This window comes from Danio aesculapii, chromosome 19 (assembly GCF_903798145.1).
Source record: "Danio aesculapii chromosome 19, fDanAes4.1, whole genome shotgun sequence".
In the NCBI taxonomy this organism is placed as follows: Eukaryota; Metazoa; Chordata; class Actinopteri; order Cypriniformes; family Danionidae; genus Danio; species Danio aesculapii.
Genome location: NC_079453.1, coordinates 11138501 through 11162475, shown reverse-complemented (window position 1 = coordinate 11162475; position 23975 = coordinate 11138501). Strand labels below are relative to the sequence as shown.

Sequence of the window (23975 nt, the reverse complement as noted above, 5' to 3'; positions counted from 1 at the left end):
ACTATATATAGAATAGATAAGTCGATTGATAGTTATAACTACAGAATTATAGGTAGATAGAACGACAGATGACTAGAATCATAGAACAATAGAAAAAAATTATAGAACTAGATAGAACGATATAAAGAATGATAGAACAATCGATTGATCTATTCGATTGTTCTTTTTATTGAGTTAGAACGACAGACAGATAGACATAGATAGAAAAATAAATAGAACAGTTGAAGGAATGATAGAATGATAGACAGAACGATATACATTTTTATTATTTGTGAAATACTAAGTAAACAGTGCTACTATTAAAAGTGAACACTACTGCTGCTCATCAATGGTTGAAATCGTCATTGACTCCAGTGATTTTCCTGCTCTTTAGCGAATATCTGATTAAAGCTGTGTGTTGGTTACATTTGGTTTGTGATTGACCAATAGGTCTGGAATCAGTAAATGACTGTATTAGATTACGTCTGCCAGTGTGTTCTAAATAAAGCTGGTCAGAGAAAAGGTGCTTGTAGAAGAGCTTTACTGTGATTGACTACAGTAAGCTGAGCTCTTTAAATCCGCTGGCCATCAACGAGGTAAAGAGGGCCAATGACAACAAAAACAACCCTAAAATACCGCATGTGTGTGGCCTTTTCCCATTCTTTCAATAATTTAATGCGTTTTTGTTTTTTAGGCTCATTTTAGATAAAAAATTAAGTAAAATGCTGCATTATTATTGTAATGATGGATTTAATAAGTTGAAAATATTGTAAATGACTCAATTTCTCCAGACACCCTGATCAGGTTTAACCACTTACAGCAAATGCATTTAGAATAGGTTGGAAGATTGTATTAATACTAGCATACAAACGGTTGCTCATGATAAGACCCACACAGAATCTGCGCTCGCAGAAATCCGCAGATTTATAGGCCATCATTGTGTCTGTTTATTTACTTGTGTAAATGTGTAAACTTAAATGGATTCAGTTTTTAAATTAGTTTCAGTAATATTGTTAACAAATATAAAAATGTTCATATGATTTATTTACATTAGTGTGTAAAGTAATATTTTCTGTCTTTTAGTACATTTACATTTAGCAGACGCTTTTATCCAAAGCGACTTACAAATGAGGACAAGGAAGCAATGTACACAACTATAAGAGCAGCAGTAAACAAGTGCTATAGACAAGTTTCAGGTGTGTAGATATGTTATATGAGATATTTGCTTTAATTACAAATTAAGTGCATCTATTAGCTTTGCATTATAAACATTCAGTAAAATTAAAAAGGTATTACTTTTTAGTTTATATAATAAGTTTAGTTATGATACTCCCAAAATTATTCCGCATAAATCCGCAGATTTGACAAAATTCTGCGCAGAAATAGCAAAAAAAAATGTCTGCAGATTCTGTCTGGCCCTACTTATGATATACAGAATTACTACAATGTTAATTCATTTGAACAGAAACGTAAAACTGAAAGCGTTTTAAGTATGTACAGTAAAATGTGAGTCAGCAAAGGTTTATATTATTGCGATTGAGGAGGTTTCCAGACGGTAAACGTGTGAATGGAGTCAGTGCTGAACGAATGACGTGACTAAGGGTTTAACATCAACAGCTGCTACACTGTTTCACCTAAAACAATCTGTTCATTCACAAAGCGTCAGGAAGTTTTCAGAAGGTAACATTATTCAAATTTTTTTTTTATGAGTTTTTTTTTGCTAAAAGTAAATGAAGGTGGAGGTCAGGGGTGGGCAATTAAATTTTACAAGGGACCACATTAGAGAAGCAGTTATTTGTTTAAAAAAAAAAAAAAAAATATATATATATATATATATATATATATATATATATATATATATATATATATATATATATATATATATATATATATATATATATATATATATATATATATATATATATATATATATATATATATAATAATAATAATAATCCTGTGAAACTATTCAAACATTTATAAAAAAAACTACAAGTATAAAAAAAAATAAAAAATAAAAATCAATTTTACACAAAAATTATTTTAAAGAGCAGCATCACAATATCAACTTCATATAAATGCCACAGGGTGGTTTGTTTGATTGTGTCACCTCAGTCAATTTTTATTTATTTATATTTTTACGTTCAGTGAGAGAATTCTAGCCTGTGTTGGGCTAAACAAGTGCAGGTTGAATGTGATGTAATGATCATCAGAGAGGATCTGTATCTGGATTTGTTAAATCGTTAATCTGAGGTAATTAGTCTACCATTATTACTGTGTAATTCCATACAAAGCGTGAAGCTGCCTGGTTGGTTCCTGTCACACGAGTAGTGGTTCGCTGGCAGCACTCTGAAATGTTTTGATTTTTTTTCAATTTGCCTCGCCTGGAAACACGAGCGTGACATACCGCGTGCGCATCCCTTCTGATTTGCGTGCTGAACCCGCAAGTTATTATTGAGCATGTCTGTGGTAAGATGGAGGAGGCATTGAAGATGAATCCAAAGACTCTTGATGAACTCTGGGAGTCCTGCAAAAACGCTTTCTTTACCATTCCAGATGACTTTATTAATAGGTTAATCGGAGTCATTGCAGACGTGTATGAAATGCAGTCTTCCAAGTTCATGGGAGTCAAACACAATTATCAATTCTTTTTCCACATCTCCATGACTTTATATTCTCTACTGGACATTATTTCTGTTAAATGACAAGACTTTTGTCTAAGCAAAGTCAGACCTTACTGTCCTAATAAAATATCAAGAGATGATCGTGTTTTAACTTTGGTAATCTAGAGGCCTTTGCCTTTCATTTAAGCCACGTCTGATACCAAATGATCAACCAGAAGTCAAGTCATTATTTGTTGTTCCTAAAACTTGGATAGACGACAAGGCTTTTGTCAGGAAGTGTGTGAATGTGTACATTTTTATATTTCTTTAAATGCATTTTTATAAAATCAGCTACAAAAATACTCACGTGCCTTACTAGAGTCAATCTAGAAATATGACAAGAACGCAGCGATTGTAAAAACGTTTTGTCTGTAGAACCTCTGTGAAAACCCATTCACAGCAAGCACACAGACAGCCCCTTTATTCTATAGTCACAACATATATTTATTCATATTTACACATATTTATACAATCCGATTCATACAAAGACACAAAAAGAGATGCTAGTTATCTAAATAAATACTGTAAACGTGTGCTGAGGGACGCTCTTGCTCTCGCTTACTTGGTTTTAAGTGAACTGAATACAAACGTTGTCGTAACGCATTTTTGATTTGCAGCTGATCGCTAAAAATGCGCAAAACGTATCCCCTGATCCCTCAGCTGTAACAGCGATACTCATTTCGTCAGTTATTTTCAAAAATGGAGTGTTAAGTTAATGCTGTTTGACCATCAGACCACTTGTGGAAGTCCAAAAATTGGCCAAACTGGCTGGAAGAACAAACTCATTCCCATCCCCCAATGTCCAATCAGTCATGACTGTTTTCTGGGATCTTCTTCACATTTTCATTCTTGACATGGAGCTGTCCTCACATTATGGAAGGATGACTGAAAACTCATGGCTTTATTATCTCTTGCTCTATAAAATGAATGTCAGTGCAGCTCCATGTAATCCTGCCTGCATGCGAGTCCTTTTTATTTTTGGCATTGGTTGAAGACGAGAGAGTCAGTGTCACCGGCTGATGTCACGGTTTGCCTCCCAGCTCTTACCTGCGCTCAGTTCACTGCTGCTGATGCCACTCTGGAAAAATGGATGCCTGAGAGCTGCGGCGAGAGTCAGACGCTTTGATGGCTCGTACTCCAGCATGGCCTCGATCAGGTCGAACAGCTGATGATGCTCCTCAGCTTCAGACAGAAGATATCTCTGAGAGGAGGAGAGGGTGAAAATCAGTACAGTTGGGGGCAAAATCATTAGCCCTGCTGTGCAATATTTATTCGTTTTCAAATATTTTTTCTAGTGAAATTTAAGGAATTAAGGACATTTTCCACAGTATTTTTTCTTCTGGAGAAAGTCTGGTTTAAAAACCATTTTAAGGTCAATATAATAAGCCCCCTTAGGGACAGAACAATCTATTGTTATACAACGACTTGCCTAATTACCCTAACTTGCCTAATTAACCTAGTTAAGCCTTTAAATGTCACTTTAAGCTGAATACTAGTATCTTGAAAAATATCTAGTGAAATAATATGTACTGCCATCATGGCAAAGATAAAAGAAATCAGTTATTAGATCTGATCACATTCAAATAATTAATTTTGAGGAGTGTAAATATTGCAGTTATGACAGAGTAAATATGTTCAGATGAAGAAAAAAAAACAAACGAAAAATCATTTGATCACGTTAAAATGACAGTTAATATGTATTTCTTACACATTTATTCACACTTTTGCATTACTGAGAGCAGGAAAGAGACAGGCAGCACTATCTCCATAATATCGTTTAATTAAAATAAATGATCAATAAAATTATCTGCCATGACGGTCTCTACAAGACATTATCTACACACAATATAAATGCCCAATTAGAAAAATACTACTAAAATCACAGACCAAAATCCAATTGCCCAACGCAAGCAGGCTGCGTTACAGATCCGCTCGATGACGTATAATGTCTCCGACACCGCCTGTAGTCCCATTTTGCAACCGCCATTTTAAAGAAGCGTAACCAATTTTAAAAAAATCAAGAGTGTGATGTAGCTGATGTGTTTTATGTCGTAGAATAAAACGTGAATGTATCTTGAGTTTGTGTTAGCCACGAGCCTTATTTAAGTGATTTACCCAAAATCCCATTGAAAAAACCCATTGACTTTGGGACAAGCGAACCGGAACTGCTAAAATGCTAACTCGCTTTCGAGTTTTTGCATTCAAATTTATGTCTTTAGTTTTTAGTCTTTAATTTAGTTTCTCCACTCTATTTCTATCCACTGTTTACTACGACAGTGGATTAACATGTACATTTCTAGGCCAACTGCAGTCATTTACATGAGTTAATAACTCTTAAAATAATGTAATTAACTATTTAACTATTAACTAATTAATTTGGGATGCACTAAATTTTGGGCCATCGAAGATTATTGGTAGAAAATGGCAATTTTTGGTTTTCTGCCAAATTAGAATAATAGCGAAAATTGAAACCAAAAAAAGCCATATTAACTGCCCTGTTGAGTAGCTTGTGTGTGCAATAATCTGCTCTGTGGACATTCCATATCCATATTAGCTCTCAAAAATAACAATTTACTGTCAATAAAATGTAATAGTTTATTGGTTTGTTTTAAAGTCATTGAATTACATTTTAAAAGCCATGTCTATTATGCTTACTAAGTTACCATGACTTACCCTGTCTATTGCTCTGCATTTACTTGAAAAATAGAGTGAAAAAAAATTATATATATATATATATATATATATATATATATATATATATATATATATATATTTTTTTTTTTTTTTTTTTTTTTTTATATATATATATTTTTAGATAGAAACGATAACTTTTATTCAATCAAAAGTAATAGTAACAAATTGTATAATGATTCCATTTCATAAATGCTTTTCACTAAACTATTGACTATTAAACTATTAATAACTATTGACAACCAATAAACACCAAATTAGCATATTACAACATAACAGATATATTTCTGTAAGTTTAAACTGGAATAAAGAAAACAAATTGTCTAAATATCAGTTAAAACAGAACTATTTTGGTGTATTTCAATCAAATCAATTCAGCCTTGAGTATCACAAGCAAATAAATAAATAAAAAAAATTAAAAAATCTATCCATCCATCCATCCATCCATCTAAAATTTTATTTCTAGCTATAGGAGACTTAAAAATAAAGCCTAAAAATATACCCGTAAAGGTTTGCAGTTTTCTCTGACGTATCTTCCTGCTGAAGAGTTCTCATCCCAGTCCAGGCGTCCACGATAAAAGTACTTTTGTTTCCTGTAGAGTTTATAAACATCATTCATGTTTGTATAGTAAAATTTCCAAGGAAACTAACTTTAAAAACAGGCTTAAAAAAAAAAAAAATTAAGGTTGATTTATACTTCTGCGTCAAGCAAACGCGTATGCTCCGGCACAGCCTACTCACCATGGCCGTCGTCGATACTGACACGCACCTCTCAAAAATGTAACTACACGTCACAACGATGCGTATGCAAACTCTGTGATTGGTTGGCTTGGTATCCCTGACGAGTGTAGGCAGAGGTCAGAGCCACGCGAGCCCAATGAGGAGGAACTCTAGATGGATCCTGTTGTTCTGTGTTTACCTAATGATTAAAGTTGTTGCATGTCCATCGATTACTGCCTTAAAATGAGCGAGTTTGAGCCACTTATTAGCATAGCATTCAGAAAAAAACCAAACACCACCGAAGAAACTCGACACGGAGGAACGTAAAAACCTACTGCCAGCTAGTGGTTCTAAAGCGTTATTACATGCACAGCGTGCAGAAGTATAAATGCACGGCTACGCGCATTGCATGAGCTGTGGGTCACGCCGAGCACTCGACGCAGAAGTTCAAACCAGGCTTTATGAATATGCACCTAGTTTTCCGAATCATTCGGGAAGGAACAGGGCCCAGAATTCTCTCCATCATAGCTAAATGCTCCCGATTATCATGAGTCTGTGAAGCAAAAATAAAAACAATCAAATTATACATCTTTACAAGGACATTACATAGGTTAGACTCCCTAGCAATACATTTTGGCATTGGTTTCACAATACACATACAGCATATTTAATATGTCAAGATTGGTAAGGTTTTGCATTTTTTAATTCATATATTACTAAAATTACTACAAAATTACTATTATTTTGCTGTAAATTTCAGTTTAGTTTTAGTTTCTTTAATGGTTTTGTTAGTTCAGTCTTTTTGAACATATCTAAATGTAGTTTTTATAAATGTAGTTTTAATAACTCTAGTTCATCAGGGTTAACAGAACACTTCCGGTGTCAACCAATATAAGGTTTAGTGTTTTCCCAGTTTACATGAAATCAGGCAAACCTAATAGTAATAAAATAAATAAAATGCGTTGACCCAACACAATTCAACACCACACACATGCAACTTAAATGAAAAAATAAGCATTATGAAGATCTTAGACAAACTTCTTCATATTAAGTATGTACGGTAGTTAAATATGTCTAGTTAACATTTTTTGGCAAATTACATTTTTGTCAGGTCAGATTTTCCGCAACATTAATCATAACAATAATTATAAAAAATAATAATAGTAATTTCTTACATTTATATAGAGCTTTTGTGGACACTCAAAGCACTTTACACATAGGGGGGGAATCTTCTCATTCACCACCAGTGTGCAGCATCCACCTGGATGATTAGACGGCAGCCACTGCACCAGACACCAGCTAATTGGTGGAGAGGAGACCGAGTGATGAAGCCAATTTTGATATGGGGATGGTTAGGAGGCCATGATGTATAGAGGCCAAAGGACAAATTTGGCTAGGATGCCGGGGTTAAACTCCTACACTTTTTCGAAGGATATCCCGGGGTTTTTAATAACCACAGAGAGTCGGGACCTCAGTTTAACATTATCCGAAAGACGCAACATTAAAAGTTAAACATTCTAAGTATTAATTCTGAAAACTTTATTATTTTTGCCAATAATCATTTCTTGTTTTTCATTTATTTACTGTGAATTTATTTTACGAAAATACTTTTTGACCAATTAGTTTTAGTGTACTAAAATTACCTTGGCGTATGTGCGAATAAGAGAGAGAGCATTAGTGAGAGCATGTGAGGTCAGAGGGTGAGCAGCAGGTGTTTGGCTTCAGCGCATGTGCGTACATGAACACCTGTGACCTCTTGCTCAGAGTCGAACTGATCTTAAGCTGCTTACTGAACACAAACAAGAGTGGCTGTGTGGAGGAGCTTGCTGTCATGACTCAGATGGTCTACCTGGAAGAGGGTGAAGCCGAGGTAGTACTCGAAGAGGATGGAGCCTAAACTCCATACGTCACACGGCTGACTCCAACCCAGTTCTACAAGAAAAGAAAAGAAAAAAAAAACAGCTCTGAGTTGTGGAATCATCTAGTGGTGACGATGTGGTACTGCCTCAGAGCCTCAGAACATTTCAAGACACAATTGAGTGTATAAAGAGCTTGAGGGAAACACTTTTTCAGAAATTGCTGTTGAAATGGGTGAAGTAATTAATTTCTAAATGTAATAGTAATAAGAAATTTTGCAAATACATTTTACATTTAAAAACATTTATATAGTTTCATTAGTTAACGCATTTACTAACATTATTTATGAACGCTACCTGTCGATCATTTATTAATCATAGTTCAACATGTATTAATGCATTATTAATATCCACCTTCATGCTTGTTAACATTAATGCACTGCGAGTTAAACTAACAATGAACAACTTTATTTTCACCAAAGGTATTTTTAACTAACGTGAACAAATACTGTAATAAATGTATTGTTCATTGGTTGTTGACTTTGGTAAATACATAAAATAACATTAACTAATACAGCCTTATTGTAAAGTGTTACCTAGATTTCAAATAAATATTTCTATTCACTAAAGAACCGTGAATAACAGCGTTGCTAACTTTAGCAGGAAATAACTAGATGAGTAAATAAGAGTTTACGACAAGCTTTGATGATGGCTTGACAAAGCAGGGTCCGGTAACTTTTAAAATAACTGAACGATATTGCAATGTTTTAATATGCAATAGTCAAGTCGCCAGATATATAATGCAGAGTGTTTCTATCACTGGGTCTAAAAATTAAATACGTGAAATCACATGGGGTGTAACAGTACACTGAAGTCATGCTTCAGTGCATCTTGTGTATTTTGGCTGCTAAGTTGTTGCACTGATGTGGTCTTTTCTGTGACAACCCAGATTAAAAAATTATTTTAAAAAAAAGCAAATGGAGTCTTTAATTTAGTTGATTTCTATTTGCCACAGAAACATTCAGCAAATTTCCTCATAGATTAAGGGTGGGTAGCGGCTTTCATGGCAACCGACCTTACGTTGGTGGATTCCCTGCAGTCTACTGAATGAAGTCACTGCAGTCTCCAGCTGGCTCTAATTAAATTCCGTGTGGTGGAAAGGAAGAAGCTAATCTGCTGTGTTGCTGCAGTTATTAACTCACTTACATGCTTTAACAAGTCTCACTTTACATTTATAAATAAAACATTACACACCACCCCACAAAAGTCTTGTTGTTGATCCCAGTTGTAAGAGCATCAAATAATAACTTGACTTCTAGTTTATCAATTAAAAGAATGGCAGAAGGTAGATTTTTCCAATGAATTATCTGTTAAATTGTATCCCAATCATCACAAATACTGCGAAAGACCTATTAGAACCCACATGGACTCGAGATTCTCATAGAAATCAGTCAAGTTTGGTGAAGTAGTCATGGTTTGGGGTTACTTTGAGTATGGGGGCGTGCGAGAGATCTGCACAGCGGATGGCAACATCAACAGCTTGAGGTATCAAGACATTTGTGCTGCCCATTACATTACAAACCACAGGAGAGGGCAAATTCTTCAGCAGGATAGCTCTCCTTCTCATACTTCAGCCTCCACATCAAAGTTCCTTAAAGAAAAGGTCAAGGTGCTCCAGGATTGACCAGCCCAGTCACCAGAAATGAACATTATTGAGCATGTCTGGGGTGAAATGGAGGAGGCATTGAAGATGAATCCAAAGAATATTGATGAACTTTGAGAGTCCTGCATGAACACTTTCTTTGCCATTCCAGATGACTTCATTAATAAGTTATTCCAGTCATTGCAGAAATGTGTGGATGCAGTCGTCCAAGCTCATGAGAGTCATACTCAATATTAATTCATTTTCCACTGCAGCATGACTTTATTTCCTATACTGGACATTATTTCTGTGAAGTGAAAAGACTTTGTCTAAGCAAAGTCAGACCTTAGAGTCCTAATTAAATAATTAAAAATCAAGGCATGATCATATTTTATTTTGGCAAAATAAGCATAATCTAGAGGCCTTTGCCTTTCATTTAAGCCACTTCTGATACCAAATGATCAACTAGAATTCAAGTTATTATTTGTTGTTCCTGAAACTTGGATAGGCGACAAGACTTTTGTCAGGTAGTGTAGTTCAAATCAGTTTTTTCTTTAAAAGAAAAAAAAAAACAATTCGGGTCAACTACATTGCAGGATTGTTCTTACCTAAAATAACTTCAGGAGCTCTGTAGTGTCTGGTGGAAACAATGGTGCTGTGGTGCTCGTGGTCAAAGGTAGCGCTGCCAAAATCAACCACTCTCACTGCGGTGTTCTTCACAGTGCGCTCATCTCGCTTCTAACTCAGAGAAAGACAGGCATTGTCCATTCACATGCATCTCCTTCAATCTATATGCAACCAATGGATTGCTACTGTACAGCAAAAATCTATTCAAAAGACAATGTCCTCACCTTCTCCACATTATATGTGACTGAGTAGTCAGAGTTCACAAATAGGATGTTTTCTGGTTTCAGGTCTGTGTGAGTCAGTTTGTTTTCATGCAAAACTGGAAAAGAGGAGAAAGAGATCACAATTAGCAGATTGACAAACGCTGTGAGCTGCTGTACTGGCCCTTCAAGACACCAAAACTAGAGTGCAACCTGCTTTATTTTTGGAAAACATATATTTTATGTAATGTTACTTACATTTGACAGCCAGGCAGACCTGGTAGGCCATATGACGGACTTGGTTGATGGAGTACGGCAGGTAATTGTTTTCTTTGAGGAAATCGAAAGTACTGAGAGCCAAGAGTTCGAAACTGATGCACATATGGCCATGATAATCAAACCAGTCAAACATCTGCACACATAGACTAAAACACGAGAAAAACATCAAGTTATCAGTTCATTTGGTCTATCTTGAAGTTGACACCAACAAAGCGGCATGCAATTCTACAAAACATGCTAAGTTGTGGTAATTATGCAAAAAAGCTCACTTCTTATTCTCAGGATCCTTTTCGTTGATCCTTTCCAGTACGTTGATCTCCAGGCGGGCGGCCTCTTTGTACTTTTCCACATTTTTGATGATCTTCAGAGCGACGTGTGCTCCACCCCTTAACCAACAAAAGGAGCAAGTATTTAAACACTGCAGATTTTACTTCTCTGCTGTATGTTCTATTCGTTCAATTCTGCGGTCCAAAAATAAATAAACTAAACTGAATTAACTTGATCTCAATATCTGCTATTTTTAGAACTGGAAATCACTGGAAAAATTTACATGAAAATTGCTCGCTTTTATATTGAAAAATAAGGTGGAGTAATGACTTATAGTTAATTATTATTATCAACATCATTACTACTACCATAATAATTATTATAGCTTATATTTTAGTCTATGCAACAGTTGTCTGGTTCTCGAATCTGATTGGCTGATAGCCATGAGATATTAAAAGTAATATCAGCACTTGGACAGCCTCTTCACCCTTCAAGAAGGCTAAACAACTCTCTACACAGTTTGACAAATATTGCAGCTGTTGGTCAACATAATGGACTTTTGAGGCTTTTTTACTCGAGAATGTAGTTGTTTAGATTGCAACTACGCAGGTTATTGATAGTGCCTATTTGAAAATAGGTTTTCATAAATTCAGGACTTTCAGTACATCTGCGACTGTCAGCCTGTCATATTGCCCGTCGGGTGTCTTTAGATATAGCCTGAACAAATAACATTTTACGGTAAAATAAAGGCAATATTTTGGTCACAGTAATCTGTTATTTACTCCAAAGCAAAGAGTTTTCACTGCAATGTTAAAGTCCCCAAGAAATAAAAACTAACCATATGATTTTGTTAGCTCACATTGACAGTCTCATTGACTCATCTGTGCATGTCTTTAGGGAAAAAAATGTATGGGCTTCTAGTCTTTAACTGAAAACTGCAAATGTACTTTGTTTGTTTTCAGTTAATTTATCAGATTACATGATTGTGAGGTAATGGGTGTGGCTAACGCTGCTCCAACTGTCAGTTTTGACAACAAACAGAAATGGTGAGCAGGAGTCGTCTGTTAGGTTGTAATAACTCATCCAAAACCCTTTTCCGATCATTCTAAATGAAATGCCTACTTTACTACATCCATGCAGCCCACGGTAGAAAAAAAAACAAGCCACACACACTGTTTGCTCATTTAAAAATCAGTTTCTCTAGGAACTGCGTCACATTACGAAATTAACAAATCGCAGCTTACTGTTAATGGGGACTTTAAGTTTAGCTTAATGCCGTGTTTCCTAAAAGGTTGAAAACCGCTGCTCTACATAATGCAGGAGAATCATTCAAATACTAGTTCTAAAGTGAACTGGCAACGGTTTCTGCTGTTCTGATGTCAGCTGCAGATGTGAATGAATGGCGGAAAAAAGTAATTCCTTGAACAAAAGGTTTTTTGAGACTCTGTGTTTGATTTTATTTTTTATACACACACGATTATCATTTACGTCGGATATGATCTTACAAGAAACATGAGTGTTCCATTTCTTTCTAACTGAACGTAATCATACGCTGCATTTCTGGCCACCAGAGCAGATATTTCCCAGCTTAACAACTAGACAGATATTTAAACAGCCAAGCAACACTTTTTTTTTATTTTTTTTTTATTTGACGTTCACACCATGCTGGTTTCGCAACGAAGCAGCTGATTGGTTGCTAAGTGATGATGCTCACCTGCGATGATCAATACATTGCATCACCCTCCCGAAGGTGCCCTCGCCCAAAGTGCTGACAATCTCATCTAATAGACAAGTACAGGGACAAAGAAGTAGAGAAAGGGGAGGGGGAAATTTAAAGACAGCAATTAGACAATGCATTTAAAGGGGAAAAAAATTCTAAAGATTTCCTAAAAATCACAACTTTAACAGTAACTGTGACTATCTATTCGAGTTAACCTAAAAAAAAAAAATTAGGCGAGTTTTAATATGCACACAGTCGAAGAAAAGAAGATAGATGTTTTTTTCCATCAATAATAATAGCCTGCACTTTCTAAAAAAAAAAAATCTGTCTGATGAACAAGTATAAGGAGAGTTTGTTCAATAAAAAATGGATTTAAAACTACAGGACTGATTTAAGCAAACACAAAAAGTAATTAAAAGGCTTTATCTATGAAAAAAATGTATATATTCTAAACGTCACACAGCAAACAGATCCTTAAATCTACATGACTGACAGAATACGATGTTGGGGCGATGTCAATCTTGATGTAGCCAAATGCTCCAACAAGACCATAATAAAAATGGCACTTTTTATGGAGACTCGGTAATGTCAAGATAAAAATAAATAAATAAAGGGACCATAATTCTACACAGCAACACAATCAGCCCATCCCCACTGAAAGAATAAATAAAGGAGCGACTAAAGACATGTTAGACATGCCTTCCCCCATCGCCTGTGCCGGCAAAAGGGGAGAACATTCATCATCATCATCACCACCATCATCATCATCATGACCTCCCCTGTGTGTGTCTGCTGTGTGCTGGTACTGATAGGGAGAAAGGTTACGATATAGGAGTAGAGGAGTAGTAGTAGTGGCAGTGTGTACATCTCTCTTGCAGGACGTCGCCACTCCGACAGATCAGGTGACCTTCCTCGTCGTCCCTCACACACAGTGCCCTCGTCCCGCTGTCACTCCGCTGCTTGGGCCACAGGTCAGAGATCAGGAGGAGGGGGAGCGGGAGAGTGCAGGGGGGCAGCCGTAGCCAGTGACGACGATGAGCAGTGTTGTAGTTGTTGTAGGTAGTTTGGTGGTCATGGGGCGATTCGTATGACACCACGTGAGGAGATATATATAACGATAGGGATATAGTGCAAGGGATCAAGTCAAAGATAACATTTTACCCCTCCCTTCTTGCTTGCTTACATTCTCCCCACTCATCCCTCAGCCTAGCAACCCTGACAAGTCACAAAAAAAGCAACCTGCATCAACATTTACTCAAGAGCACATGAGTAAAGGCATAGCTAATTCACAACCATCAATCCATAAAACAGGTTGCTCTAGTCTGAGAGACTGGAAATTAAATTAAAGAGCCAAAATTATGAGTATCTTTTTTTTTTTTTTTTTTACATCTAAACTGTGTGAAAGTTCTATAGGTGTGTAGTAGGGATGCTCCGATTTTTTGCAGCCGATATCGAGTACCGATTCCTTGTCGTGGTGATCGGCCGATACACAGTAGTGATTCTAATGCTTCAAGCTTTATAATGCATTAAGCACATTTTCCCTCCAAGTATGAAACTTAAGAGTAGATCTCACCTTACTTAAGAAAATAAAAGAGGATGTATATAATACCTTTAACACGTCTCTTATAACCATTTAGGTGTGAACATGTCATGGCCAGAAGCAGCTTTAGGCTGTATAATTATGGAGTCAGATCAGTCTCAAAAGTAATTGTTTAGAATTTTCGAATTTTATTTGCATATTTTAAACAGTTTTTTATATTTACAAATTTGATGTGTGTATTTTTGATTAGTTTCTTTTAATTAATTGGATTTGTGTATTTTTGACGAATTAATTACGAATCGTGTTTTGAATTTACGAATTGCATTTACATATTTTTCAATTGTTTCGAATTTTCGAATTGGATTAGTGTATTTTTAGATTGTGTTTTGAATTTACGAATTGCATTTGCATATTTTTTAATAGTTTTTTTTACAAATTTAATGTGTTTTTTTAAGTTTTTTTTAATGAATGAATTAGATGTGTATTTTTGATGAATGAATTGGATTTGTGTATTTTTGAACCGTGTTTTGAATTTATGAATTGCATTTACATATTTTTGAATTGTTTTGAATTTTCAAATTGAATTTGCATATTTTTAAGTTTTTTTATATTTACAAATTTGATGTGTATTTTTGAATAGTTTCTTTTAATTAATGAATTGGATTTGTGTATTTTTGAATCGTGTTTTGAATTAAGAATTGCATTTACATGTTTCTGAATTGTGTTTTGAATTTTCGAACTGGATGTGTATTTACTAATCGTGTTTTGAATATACGAATTGCAGTTACATATTTTTGAATTATTTAGAATTTTCAAATATTTTTGAATCGTGTTTTGAATTTACGAATTGCATTTACATATTTTAAGTTTTTTTTATATTTACAAATTTGATGTATTTTTGAATTGGATTTGTGTATTTTTTTAATCGTATTTTGAATTTATGAATTGCATTTACATACTTTGAACTGCGTTTTGAATTTTCAAATTGAATTAGCATATTTTTTTAATAGCTTTTTATATTTACAAATTTGATTTGTGTATTTTTTAATCGTTTCTTTTAACTAATGAATTGGATGTGTATTTTTGAATCGTGTTTGGGAGTTATGATTATTAGTTTGTAAATGTATTTTTGAGATCTGGCACCATATATAAACAGTCGATAGACTGTATAAAGTCGCATCTGTGTATATTTTAGTGACGTGAGCGCACCGATCGTTCATGCTCCCGTGCATCATTTACCTTCTCACATGTTATGGCTGCTGTAAACTGTGTGTAACATACGGGAGTGTATGTGTGTCTTCCTCTGCTTGTAAACCCCTAAACAAACACCTGCGATCGGTTCATGAGATCAGCCAGATTAGCGAGAACTGATCAAGTAATGAAATGTGATTATCGGCCGATACCAATCTTCGGCACATCGATTGGAACATCCCTAGTGTGTAGATAGAGAATGGATGAGATTTATGACTTAATTAATTAAAGAGGCTCTAGCAAATAAAAGCATTACTATTCATGTTTAGATTAACATCTACTGTGATTAACTAGAGCCTCACATTAATTTATGCTAAACATAAGGCCAATTCCATAATACAACACTGAAAGCCAACATATGGACTATCACTATTTAAAAAAAGACAAAACATCAACAAAAAGAAGAACATAAAACAAAGGAGTTCATACTTACCAAATCCTGGGGCTGTGGAAAAGAACAGCGTTATGGGGAAAGAGAGACAGGAGCGTGTAGAGGTGGAGATAGAGAAAGGGATTTGGGGAGGGAAAGAGCAGGCTTGGGTGTTGAAGTACTCACCGAGGAGGATGCGCTATAGGACCTGGTTCTACGCCGCCTTCGTTTGTGCTTACGCCTGCTGCCTTTCCTCCGGTATGAGTCCTCGCGGTCCCGGTCGCGTCCCCGACGGAAGTCGTAGCTGGGCGAAGCGTCGCGAGAGTAGTAGTTGCTTGGTGTCCGGTGATCCCTGTTTCGATCCCTGTCCCGTTCCCTGCTGTGGTCCAGGCGCCGGTAGCTTTCGCCGTAGTGTCTGTCGTATGGCCTGCGGTCTGAAGAACGGTTGTCGTAGCTGAGGAGAAGATGAGAGCTATAAAACCAGATGCACCTCTGATAAAATGCTAAACTCTTAATTAGTTGTGGATCGGGCATAGCAGAAAACAAAGTTTGCACTACAATTCAAATTGAAGTCATTAAAGGCCTCATGAAATTTACATTTTTTTTTTAGATGTTGTATTGTCAGTATGTTGATTTTTAGGATATCTATAAGCTAGTGTGCTACAAAATAAGCGTTTAGAAATAATAAAAATTCTAAAAGCTTGAAGTTTGTCACTTCCGTCTAAATGAATCAATGACTTTTCACATCCCTTCTTAACTCAGTTTCTCATCAAATCTTCTGACCAATGAAATGCTCTCTAGTATCTGAATGCCCCGCCCCCTTCAAGGTGATTTTCATTTGATGCGCTTGAGCTCGACCACTCACTGGCAGATTTGAAATGATATACAATACTGTTGGCTGTTTTTTTTTTTAAAAAGGTGAGGGTCTACTCTGTCCCACCCTCCATTTTTCTGTTGAGATCACGTCAAATATTGAATAAAACTTCACAATTCAAAGCACTTTTTATGGAACTAAAATGAGACATTTAAATTCAGAAGTGACAACAAAAATACTGATTTAGATCATTTCATGTGCCTACTATTAAACTGCAGTAAACTTATGCATCAGTAGACATTATTGATCATATAAATCTGCGGATGCATAAGTGGAAAGCAATTATTTTGCGTAAAAATAAATAAAAAAATGGTGATAAAAATTTTTGCTGTTCTTGTGTTAATACAAAAAGTATTTAATAAATACATTACAAATTGCAATTTTATACTATTCAATGATGATATTTTAAATATTATAACAAATTACATTTGTAATGACAAACACAACAGTATAAGTTCAGAAACAATTCTAATATGCTGATTTGGTGCTCAAGACATTTTTGCAGCTTAATTAGTTAAATTATTTACTGGAAATGATTTACAAAATCAAAGCAAGAAAACATAAGTATTGCAACATTTTCAGTGAAAAAAAGCCTCATTATCCTATTTTTGTTTACAGTACAACTAAACTGATGAGTTTGATGGTTAGGACAGACAGCAATCTTATTACTTGAAAAATCTGCTCAATTACTGTCAGTGTGAGGATTTGAGCTCTATAATAATAATAAACTGGTGAAGTTGTTGTTTTTCCAGCATAATTCAGTGGAATTGTTCATACCTCCTGGATCTGGCATAGCCAGTGTCCTGTCTGTGTCCTCTCGCTCTCCTCTCATGTTCACTGCTAGAGGAGAAGGTTGGAGAGCGGCGATGTCGAGGTTTTCTTCCTCGATCTCTGTCTCTGTCCCGCTCTCTGTAGCGATCTTGATAGCTGCTGCGGCTGGCCCTCTCCGAGGACGGATACCGCCTGGAGTATGGCATCTGCTTGAGTTAAAGCCAAAAAAAAAGGGGTAAAAAAATTTTCAAAAATCAAAAGGAAAAAGTAAAGCATTTTTATGTTTAAACATAACATCATTGTCGAAACAAGACTCATTGGATTTTTTCTTCAAAATAAATAAGCATTTTAATAGTTTTAGCAGCGAAAATCTGGACAAGGTGAAACATGTATTGTTTTCTGATGAGTCCACCTTCACTTTCTATCCCACATCCGAGAGAGTTATGGTGTGGAGAAGCCCCCAAAGCAGCGTACCACCCAATTTGTTGCATACCCAGAGTGAAGCATGGGGGTGAATCAGTGATGGTTTGGGCTGCAATATCATGGCATTCCCTAGGCCCAATACTTGTAGTTGTAGGGATCTTTATACATGTTTATTAGGTCCGGGCATACATAAATATTGCGTACATGTGGTATAAGCTGTTTTTGAATTTTTTTCGCTGAGTTTGAAAAAATTTTAGTATGTAAGTTGATAAAAGACAAGCGCTTGGGTAAGCTAAATTGTCCATAGTATGTGTGTGTATGTCCTGGTGCTCCAGGTTGGGGGTTGAGCGTTGAGCCAACAACCCACCTCATAAAAACTAGACGTTACAAAACACCAATATGGTGTAGCTAAATATCAACTTCAATATAAATCACCCTGGAAGTATGAAAGTTTTGATGAATCATGATTTGTTAGTGAAAACAGCCCTACGCACATTGCACACTTAAATTTGTGTGTATGCATGGTTAGTAAATAAGACCTATTATTTTTAAATCCTAATTGTCAATGTCCTTCAAAACACTAGGTTTTTCCCTGTCAAAAACATGATTTTAAACATTTAAAATACAACTTTTAGTATGATAAATTACTAAATTACATATGTTAGTAAGTATAGATCAGAACAAGCATATTGTTTTACGTTTAAATCAATATATTAGTAATGCATAATGATGTGAGAATGTCAAAACACGAGTGAAATAATATTATTTTTTCACAAGTTATGAGAAAGATTAAAGTTGTAACATTTGTAAAGTTGTAAATGTTGTAACATGGGACATCTTATTATTAACTCTGGACTTTAAGAAGAAACAATATTTTCAAGCTAATATCTGAAAAATAATCTAGGCCCGTCATTAAAGGGATTGTTCACCAAAAAAAGAAAATATTTACTCGCACTCAAGTGTGTTTCAAATCTTAACGAGTTTCTTCGTTCTGTTGAACAAAACAAAATATTTTGAAGAAAGCTGTAAACTTGTAACCTTTGATTTCCATAGTAGGAAGTAAATGGTTTCCATCTTTCTTCAAAATATCTTCACTTTCTTCTGAACACAAAAGAAACAGGCTTGGAACAAGTGAAGTGTGAGTAAATGATGACAGGTTTTCAATTCGGGTTTAATCATCTTTAAAAAAAACAAACAAAAAAAAAAGCTTAATCATCTTTTGTCTTTTATTTTACAGTTATTCAATTTAGGACAAATGTGACATTTGTGGAGAGTCAATTGGGACATGATAAAACGGGTGTTAAGATGACACTTTGGAGTACATGTTAAGATATTAGCATGAGAAAATTTGAGATTTTAATAAATAAAAAAAACACATTAATATTTATTTATTTATATATTTATATAAATAATATTATAACTCAGGTCTGCATGGAAACCATTATTGAATACTACACATTAAAAATATTATACAGACTTCTTTTTAATCAGGGTATTTAAACACGTTGGTATACATATTAAGGGTATAGTAAAGCTTTAGAAAATGAAATTCGAGTTAAGAAAATAAATTAAGATTTAAAAAAATAAACATTTACCCGGACAGAGGGGGATTTTAAACTAAGGAATTTAAACAAATAATCTAAAAGCTGTAAGACATGCAGCACTTTGAAATGCTACGTTTGTCTGAGAGAAATTCAGCCGCAAACTATATCAAGTCCCAGTTATTCGAGCACACTTCTATATTTAGCCTAAAAACTGCAGAGCCAGAGGTAACACCCAAGCTAATTCTTTTAACTCGTAAATAACGATATTTAAAAAAAACAGACGTGTAATAACGTGTAGGTGTTTACTGTAAATTATGACAAATTAAAAAATCTGCTGTAAAGACAAGGTAAGCTAACCTACTAACGCTAGCTTAACTTGTTGTTTATAATCACAATTTTCATGCACGTTAATTTCACGTAAAGTCGCTATATATATCAGTCGCCTTTATAGCGCAAATGTGAACTACCGTTTCTGACGCAAATACAAGGCATAAGATGATGTCGCAACGTTTGAAAACGACAGCTAAATGTGAATGTTTTTCTAGCAGAGTAGCTGCTATCCTCGTCGTCGGCCATTTTGAGATCTTTTAATCTTCAACGGGCCGTTTGTCTAAAACGCTCCTGAATATTTGAAGGGGAAAGTGACAGACAGCGAAATAATGATTCGTAATCACCGTTTTAGCAGCCAGCCCTGTCCGTTTATCCCAAAGAAAATCCGTGTTGACACTTCGGATCCCAAATTCTCGCTCAAGTCTAATTAAACGGTGAAGAAAAAAAACACTTCCGGCCCCTCCTCCCGACGCGACTTTATACCTAACGCGCGCGTATCACTTTCAACGTGAACTCGGACAGTATAAACAGTCTAATATTCAATAACGAGTTATGGAGTCTATAAACAGTCTCAAGATATATAATATTAACTGCAAATTATTATCATGCTAAAAACATATTTAGTCATACTAGAAACTTGCAAACAACATACTAATACATGATAGCATCAAATTAAAACTAATTTAAAATAAAAGCTAATTCATGCTGTTCATTTTATCCGTCCGTCTATCTATCTATCTATCTATCTATCTATCCTCAAACTGTTTTAAACTAATAAACTTACCAAAATGCTTTCTCAAGCCAGACTGAGTTTGTTTCGACAATCTAGCTTTAATATTTCGATATAATTTTTTCTACTTTTAATATTACGTACTAATGACATTTTAAATTGTATGTTTCTTATTTTTGCTCAGATACAAAAAACTTTGAACAAGAACACCACGCTAATTTTATAATAGTAATTCGGAAATAATAAGTGTTGGGGGTAACGCTTTACAAGTAACGCGAGTTATAATATTATCACTTTTCTAAGTAAAGTGACGCATTACTTAATAAAAGCAATAGCCTATTTAAGTTACATTTTAGTTTAATTGATTCACTATAATAGTTCACAATGAATCACGCAGTCAATGAGAGAATTTGAAGAGATCTGATGCAAAAACTTCGAAATGCCATCTAGAATTTTCAATATTGAGTATTTTTCTCAGCCTCTTGTGTTTATGTTAAGTTGTTTTATGTTAAAAGCAATGAAAACAACCTATTATTTGACATAAAAGTTAAATGACTGAATCAAGACAAAGGAACCTGAGAAAAATTTTAATATTATAAGAAAATTTCAGAGGTTCTTGCATCTAAACTCTCCATTTGTTGATTATTTTGAACGCTTGGAAGAAAAGGAATAGGGAATTGTCTCAATGGACAGTGATATTATTTAAGACAAATAATACTAAAATAGCTAACACATTGGGTTAAACTTTCAATAATCTGTATATACGACATGCATAGCTCTGGGGTAAGGAAGTTCTCAGATAACATCCTAAAATATTATTTTTTGATGTTTATTAAAGGTAAATAGAGTTGTAGGTTACATAATGCGTTGTTTATACAATAATAATACAAAACTTTATTGTCAGACTTAAGATTTTCTTGCATAACAGCATGATAAATACTCCTACAAAGAGACAAAGACATGCAAAAAAAGAATTCATTTTACACGGACCATATTCACCTCCAAGACAGCCTGATTTACAAATGACTTTTTACATTTCATTTATTAAAACTTGGGACTCTAAAATCAACGGTAAGACTTCCTTTAGATGTTCCTTGCCAGCCTTGTGGGGTTCTTGTAATACACACGGTATTATAACTTCTCAAGAAGCTTTCCTACTATTTTTGAACAGATTTTTATAGATAGATTTTTATTTTTATAATTGCATTGCAGAGCTCCTACATTTAAAAAAAAATACTTAAACACATTACTTACCGTAAAATGTTACTAAGTAACGCTACTAGTTACTTTTGGAGAGTAACTCAATATTGTATTGCATTACTTTCAAAAGTAACTTTCCCAACACTGAAAATAAATGTATTATTGTTCAGTTAGCCAAATTCATCAGTTTAACTAGGCTAGGCATGGGCCGGTATAAGATTCTGATAGTGTGATAACCATAGATAAAAAGATCAGTTTCACGGTATTGTGATTACTGCTGTAAAATAAAGTCTTTTTAAATGTCTGGGTAAAAAACTAAAATGTTTCCCCTTTGAACACAATATATTTTATTTTAAGAAACATTTAAAATATTTTGGAACAGTAAACATGTCAGGCTAAATAAGTCAAATGAATCATTGACTTCTGCTGTCTTCATTTGTTTCAAATACACAGATTGCTTTACAATTTAAAATGGCATGTTTGGATATCTTTTCTGCTGGAGATACTGTCGTTCTAAAAACAAACAAACAAAAAAACGTAAATAAAAAAATCTTACATGCACAGTGGGAACGAAATAGCAGAACATTTTGATGGTTTTACACCTTGAAAACAGTAATCATCCCATGCCTAGTTTCAACAATGAACACCAAAGTCACCACAATAAGAAAACTACAGAAAAATAGCTGTAATCGTCATTTATTTTAAGATATCATTCATAATCTCCAAGGTTTCCTCACACACTTGATAAAAAGCACAAGAAAAATAGTGTTTGAATATTTTCAAATTTTATTTACACAGTTGACTACATTGCGAGTATTCACATTTGTTGTATACATTAAAAACAATAAAAACAAACGCAACAACACAAACTTTAATACATTTTACTACGCTTTTTATATCCACTGGGTTCATGTGACAAGAACGCTCCTCTGAACAGCACCGTTACCATTTCAGATAGGCTGGTGAAGCAGTCTATAACAAATGAGTGTCGTGTTTTATTTTCAGAGCAGCCTTCCAGTGCAGCGCAATGAGCCACAGCAGCAGAGCAGCACCTTTCCCTCCACACTGCCCACCTCATAGTTATAATCCCACGTCAACTCTGTACCTGCCTTTATGCGCCTGGTAAAAAGAGATGGAAAAGAAAATGCATTAAAACACGTCATATAATCGTCTACATGATCAATAATATACTGTATGGTTAACAATTCAGAGCATTAATACTTTATAAATTAGATTTTTATGTACAGTTTGTTTTAATGTCTTATTAGTGGCATTGACTTTATTGATAGAAACACTACTAATAAATATTCAATATATAATTTACAAACATAGCAGCTTCTTAACAAACAAGAATTATATAAATATAAAAAAACATATGACAACAATACTGATAAAAGATAATAAGATCTTTAAATTCAAATTGTTCCTGGAGATAATTTCTGAACAAAACATTCTCTAAAATAGTTACACACAATTACACTACCTGACAAAAGTCTTGTCGCCATTACAAGTTTTAGGAACAACAAATAATAACTTGACTTCTAGTTGATCATTTGGTATGAGAAGTGGCTTATATGAAAGACAAAGGCCTCTAGATTATGCTTATTTTACCTAAATTAAATATGATCATGTTTTGATTTAATTAATTTATAAGGTCTGACTTTGCTTAGACAAAAGTCTTGTCACTTAACAGAAATAATGTCCAGTATAGAATATAAAGTCATGGTGCAGTGGAAAAAGAATTAACATTGTGTCTCCCATCAGCTTGGAGGACTGCATCCATACATCTCTGCAATGACTCAAATAACTTATTAATAAAGTCATCTGGAATGGCAAAGAAAGCATTCTTGCAGGACTCCCAGAGTTCAGCAAGATTCATCTTCAATGCCTCCTCCATCTTGACATGCCTAATAATGTTCATGTCTGGCCAATCCTGGAGCACCTTGATTTACTTTGCTTTCAGGTACTTGATGTGGAGGCTGAAGTATGAGGAGCTCTATCCTCCTGAAGAATTTGCCCTCTCCTGTGGTTTGTAATATAATGGGCAGCACAAATGTCTTGATACCTCAGGCTGTTGATGTTGCCGTCCACTCTGCAGATCTCTCACACGCCCCCATACTGAAAGTAACCCCAAACCATGATAATTCCTTCACCAAACTTGACTGATATCTGAGAGACTCTTGAGTCCATGTGGGTTCCAATAGAGGTCTTCTGCAGTATTTGTGATGATTGGGATGCAGTTCAGCAGATACCTACCTTCTGACACTTTTCCAAAATATCAACTAAGTCAAGTTATTA

At 34.7% G+C, this 23975-nt stretch overlaps 2 protein-coding genes across 5 annotated transcripts in view; both read right to left on the bottom strand.

The window, feature by feature from the left end:
* Window positions 1–2994: 2994 nt before the first annotated feature.
* clk2a (CDC-like kinase 2a) lies at window positions 2995–20201 on the bottom strand. Of its 3 annotated transcripts, none has more exons than XM_056479325.1 (13): window positions 20092–20201; window positions 17457–17656; window positions 15992–16259; window positions 13510–13600; window positions 12639–12705; window positions 10927–11043; window positions 10637–10803; window positions 10403–10497; window positions 10160–10289; window positions 7903–7985; window positions 6527–6606; window positions 5836–5926; window positions 2995–3843 (listed from the first exon to the last, which is right to left on the bottom strand). In XM_056479325.1, the coding sequence occupies exons 2-13, from the start codon at window positions 17654–17656 to the stop codon at window positions 3652–3654; spliced, it is 1581 nt and encodes a 526-aa protein (XP_056335300.1). In that variant the 5' UTR covers window positions 20092–20201; the 3' UTR covers window positions 2995–3651. The 3 variants fall into 3 exon arrangements, with proteins under 3 accessions (XP_056335300.1, XP_056335301.1, XP_056335302.1); XM_056479326.1 differs by having other exon boundaries at window positions 17457–17659; window positions 20092–20198; XM_056479327.1 differs by lacking the exons at window positions 13510–13600; window positions 17457–17656; window positions 20092–20201 and having other exon boundaries at window positions 15992–16082.
* Window positions 20202–22445: 2244 nt separating this feature from the next.
* Window positions 22446–23975, bottom strand: part of setdb1a (SET domain bifurcated histone lysine methyltransferase 1a) — a 32630-nt gene continuing 31100 nt past the window's right edge. For both annotated transcript variants that reach the window (XM_056479810.1, XM_056479811.1), the window contains exon 21: window positions 22446–22796. In XM_056479810.1, the coding sequence (XP_056335785.1) occupies window positions 22679–22796 (118 nt within the window). In that variant the 3' untranslated portion in view covers window positions 22446–22678. The remainder of the gene's footprint in view (window positions 22797–23975) is intronic.

What these genes read in the sequence shown, in the direction of transcription:
- clk2a (XM_056479325.1), bottom strand. Translation starts at nt 17,656, where the DNA reads ATGCCATACTCCAGGCGGTATCCGTCCTCGGAGAGGGCCAGCCGCAGC. An exon ending in AAGGATCCTGAGAATAAGAA is followed by an intron (nt 10,804 to 10,926) that starts GTGAGCTTTTTT and finishes CTCGTGTTTTAG; the next exon opens with TCTATGTGTGCAGATGTTTG. An exon ending in AAAACTGCAAACCTTTACGG is followed by an intron (nt 3,844 to 5,835) that starts GTATATTTTTAG and finishes TCCTCCTCTCAG; the next exon opens with AGATATCTTCTGTCTGAAGC.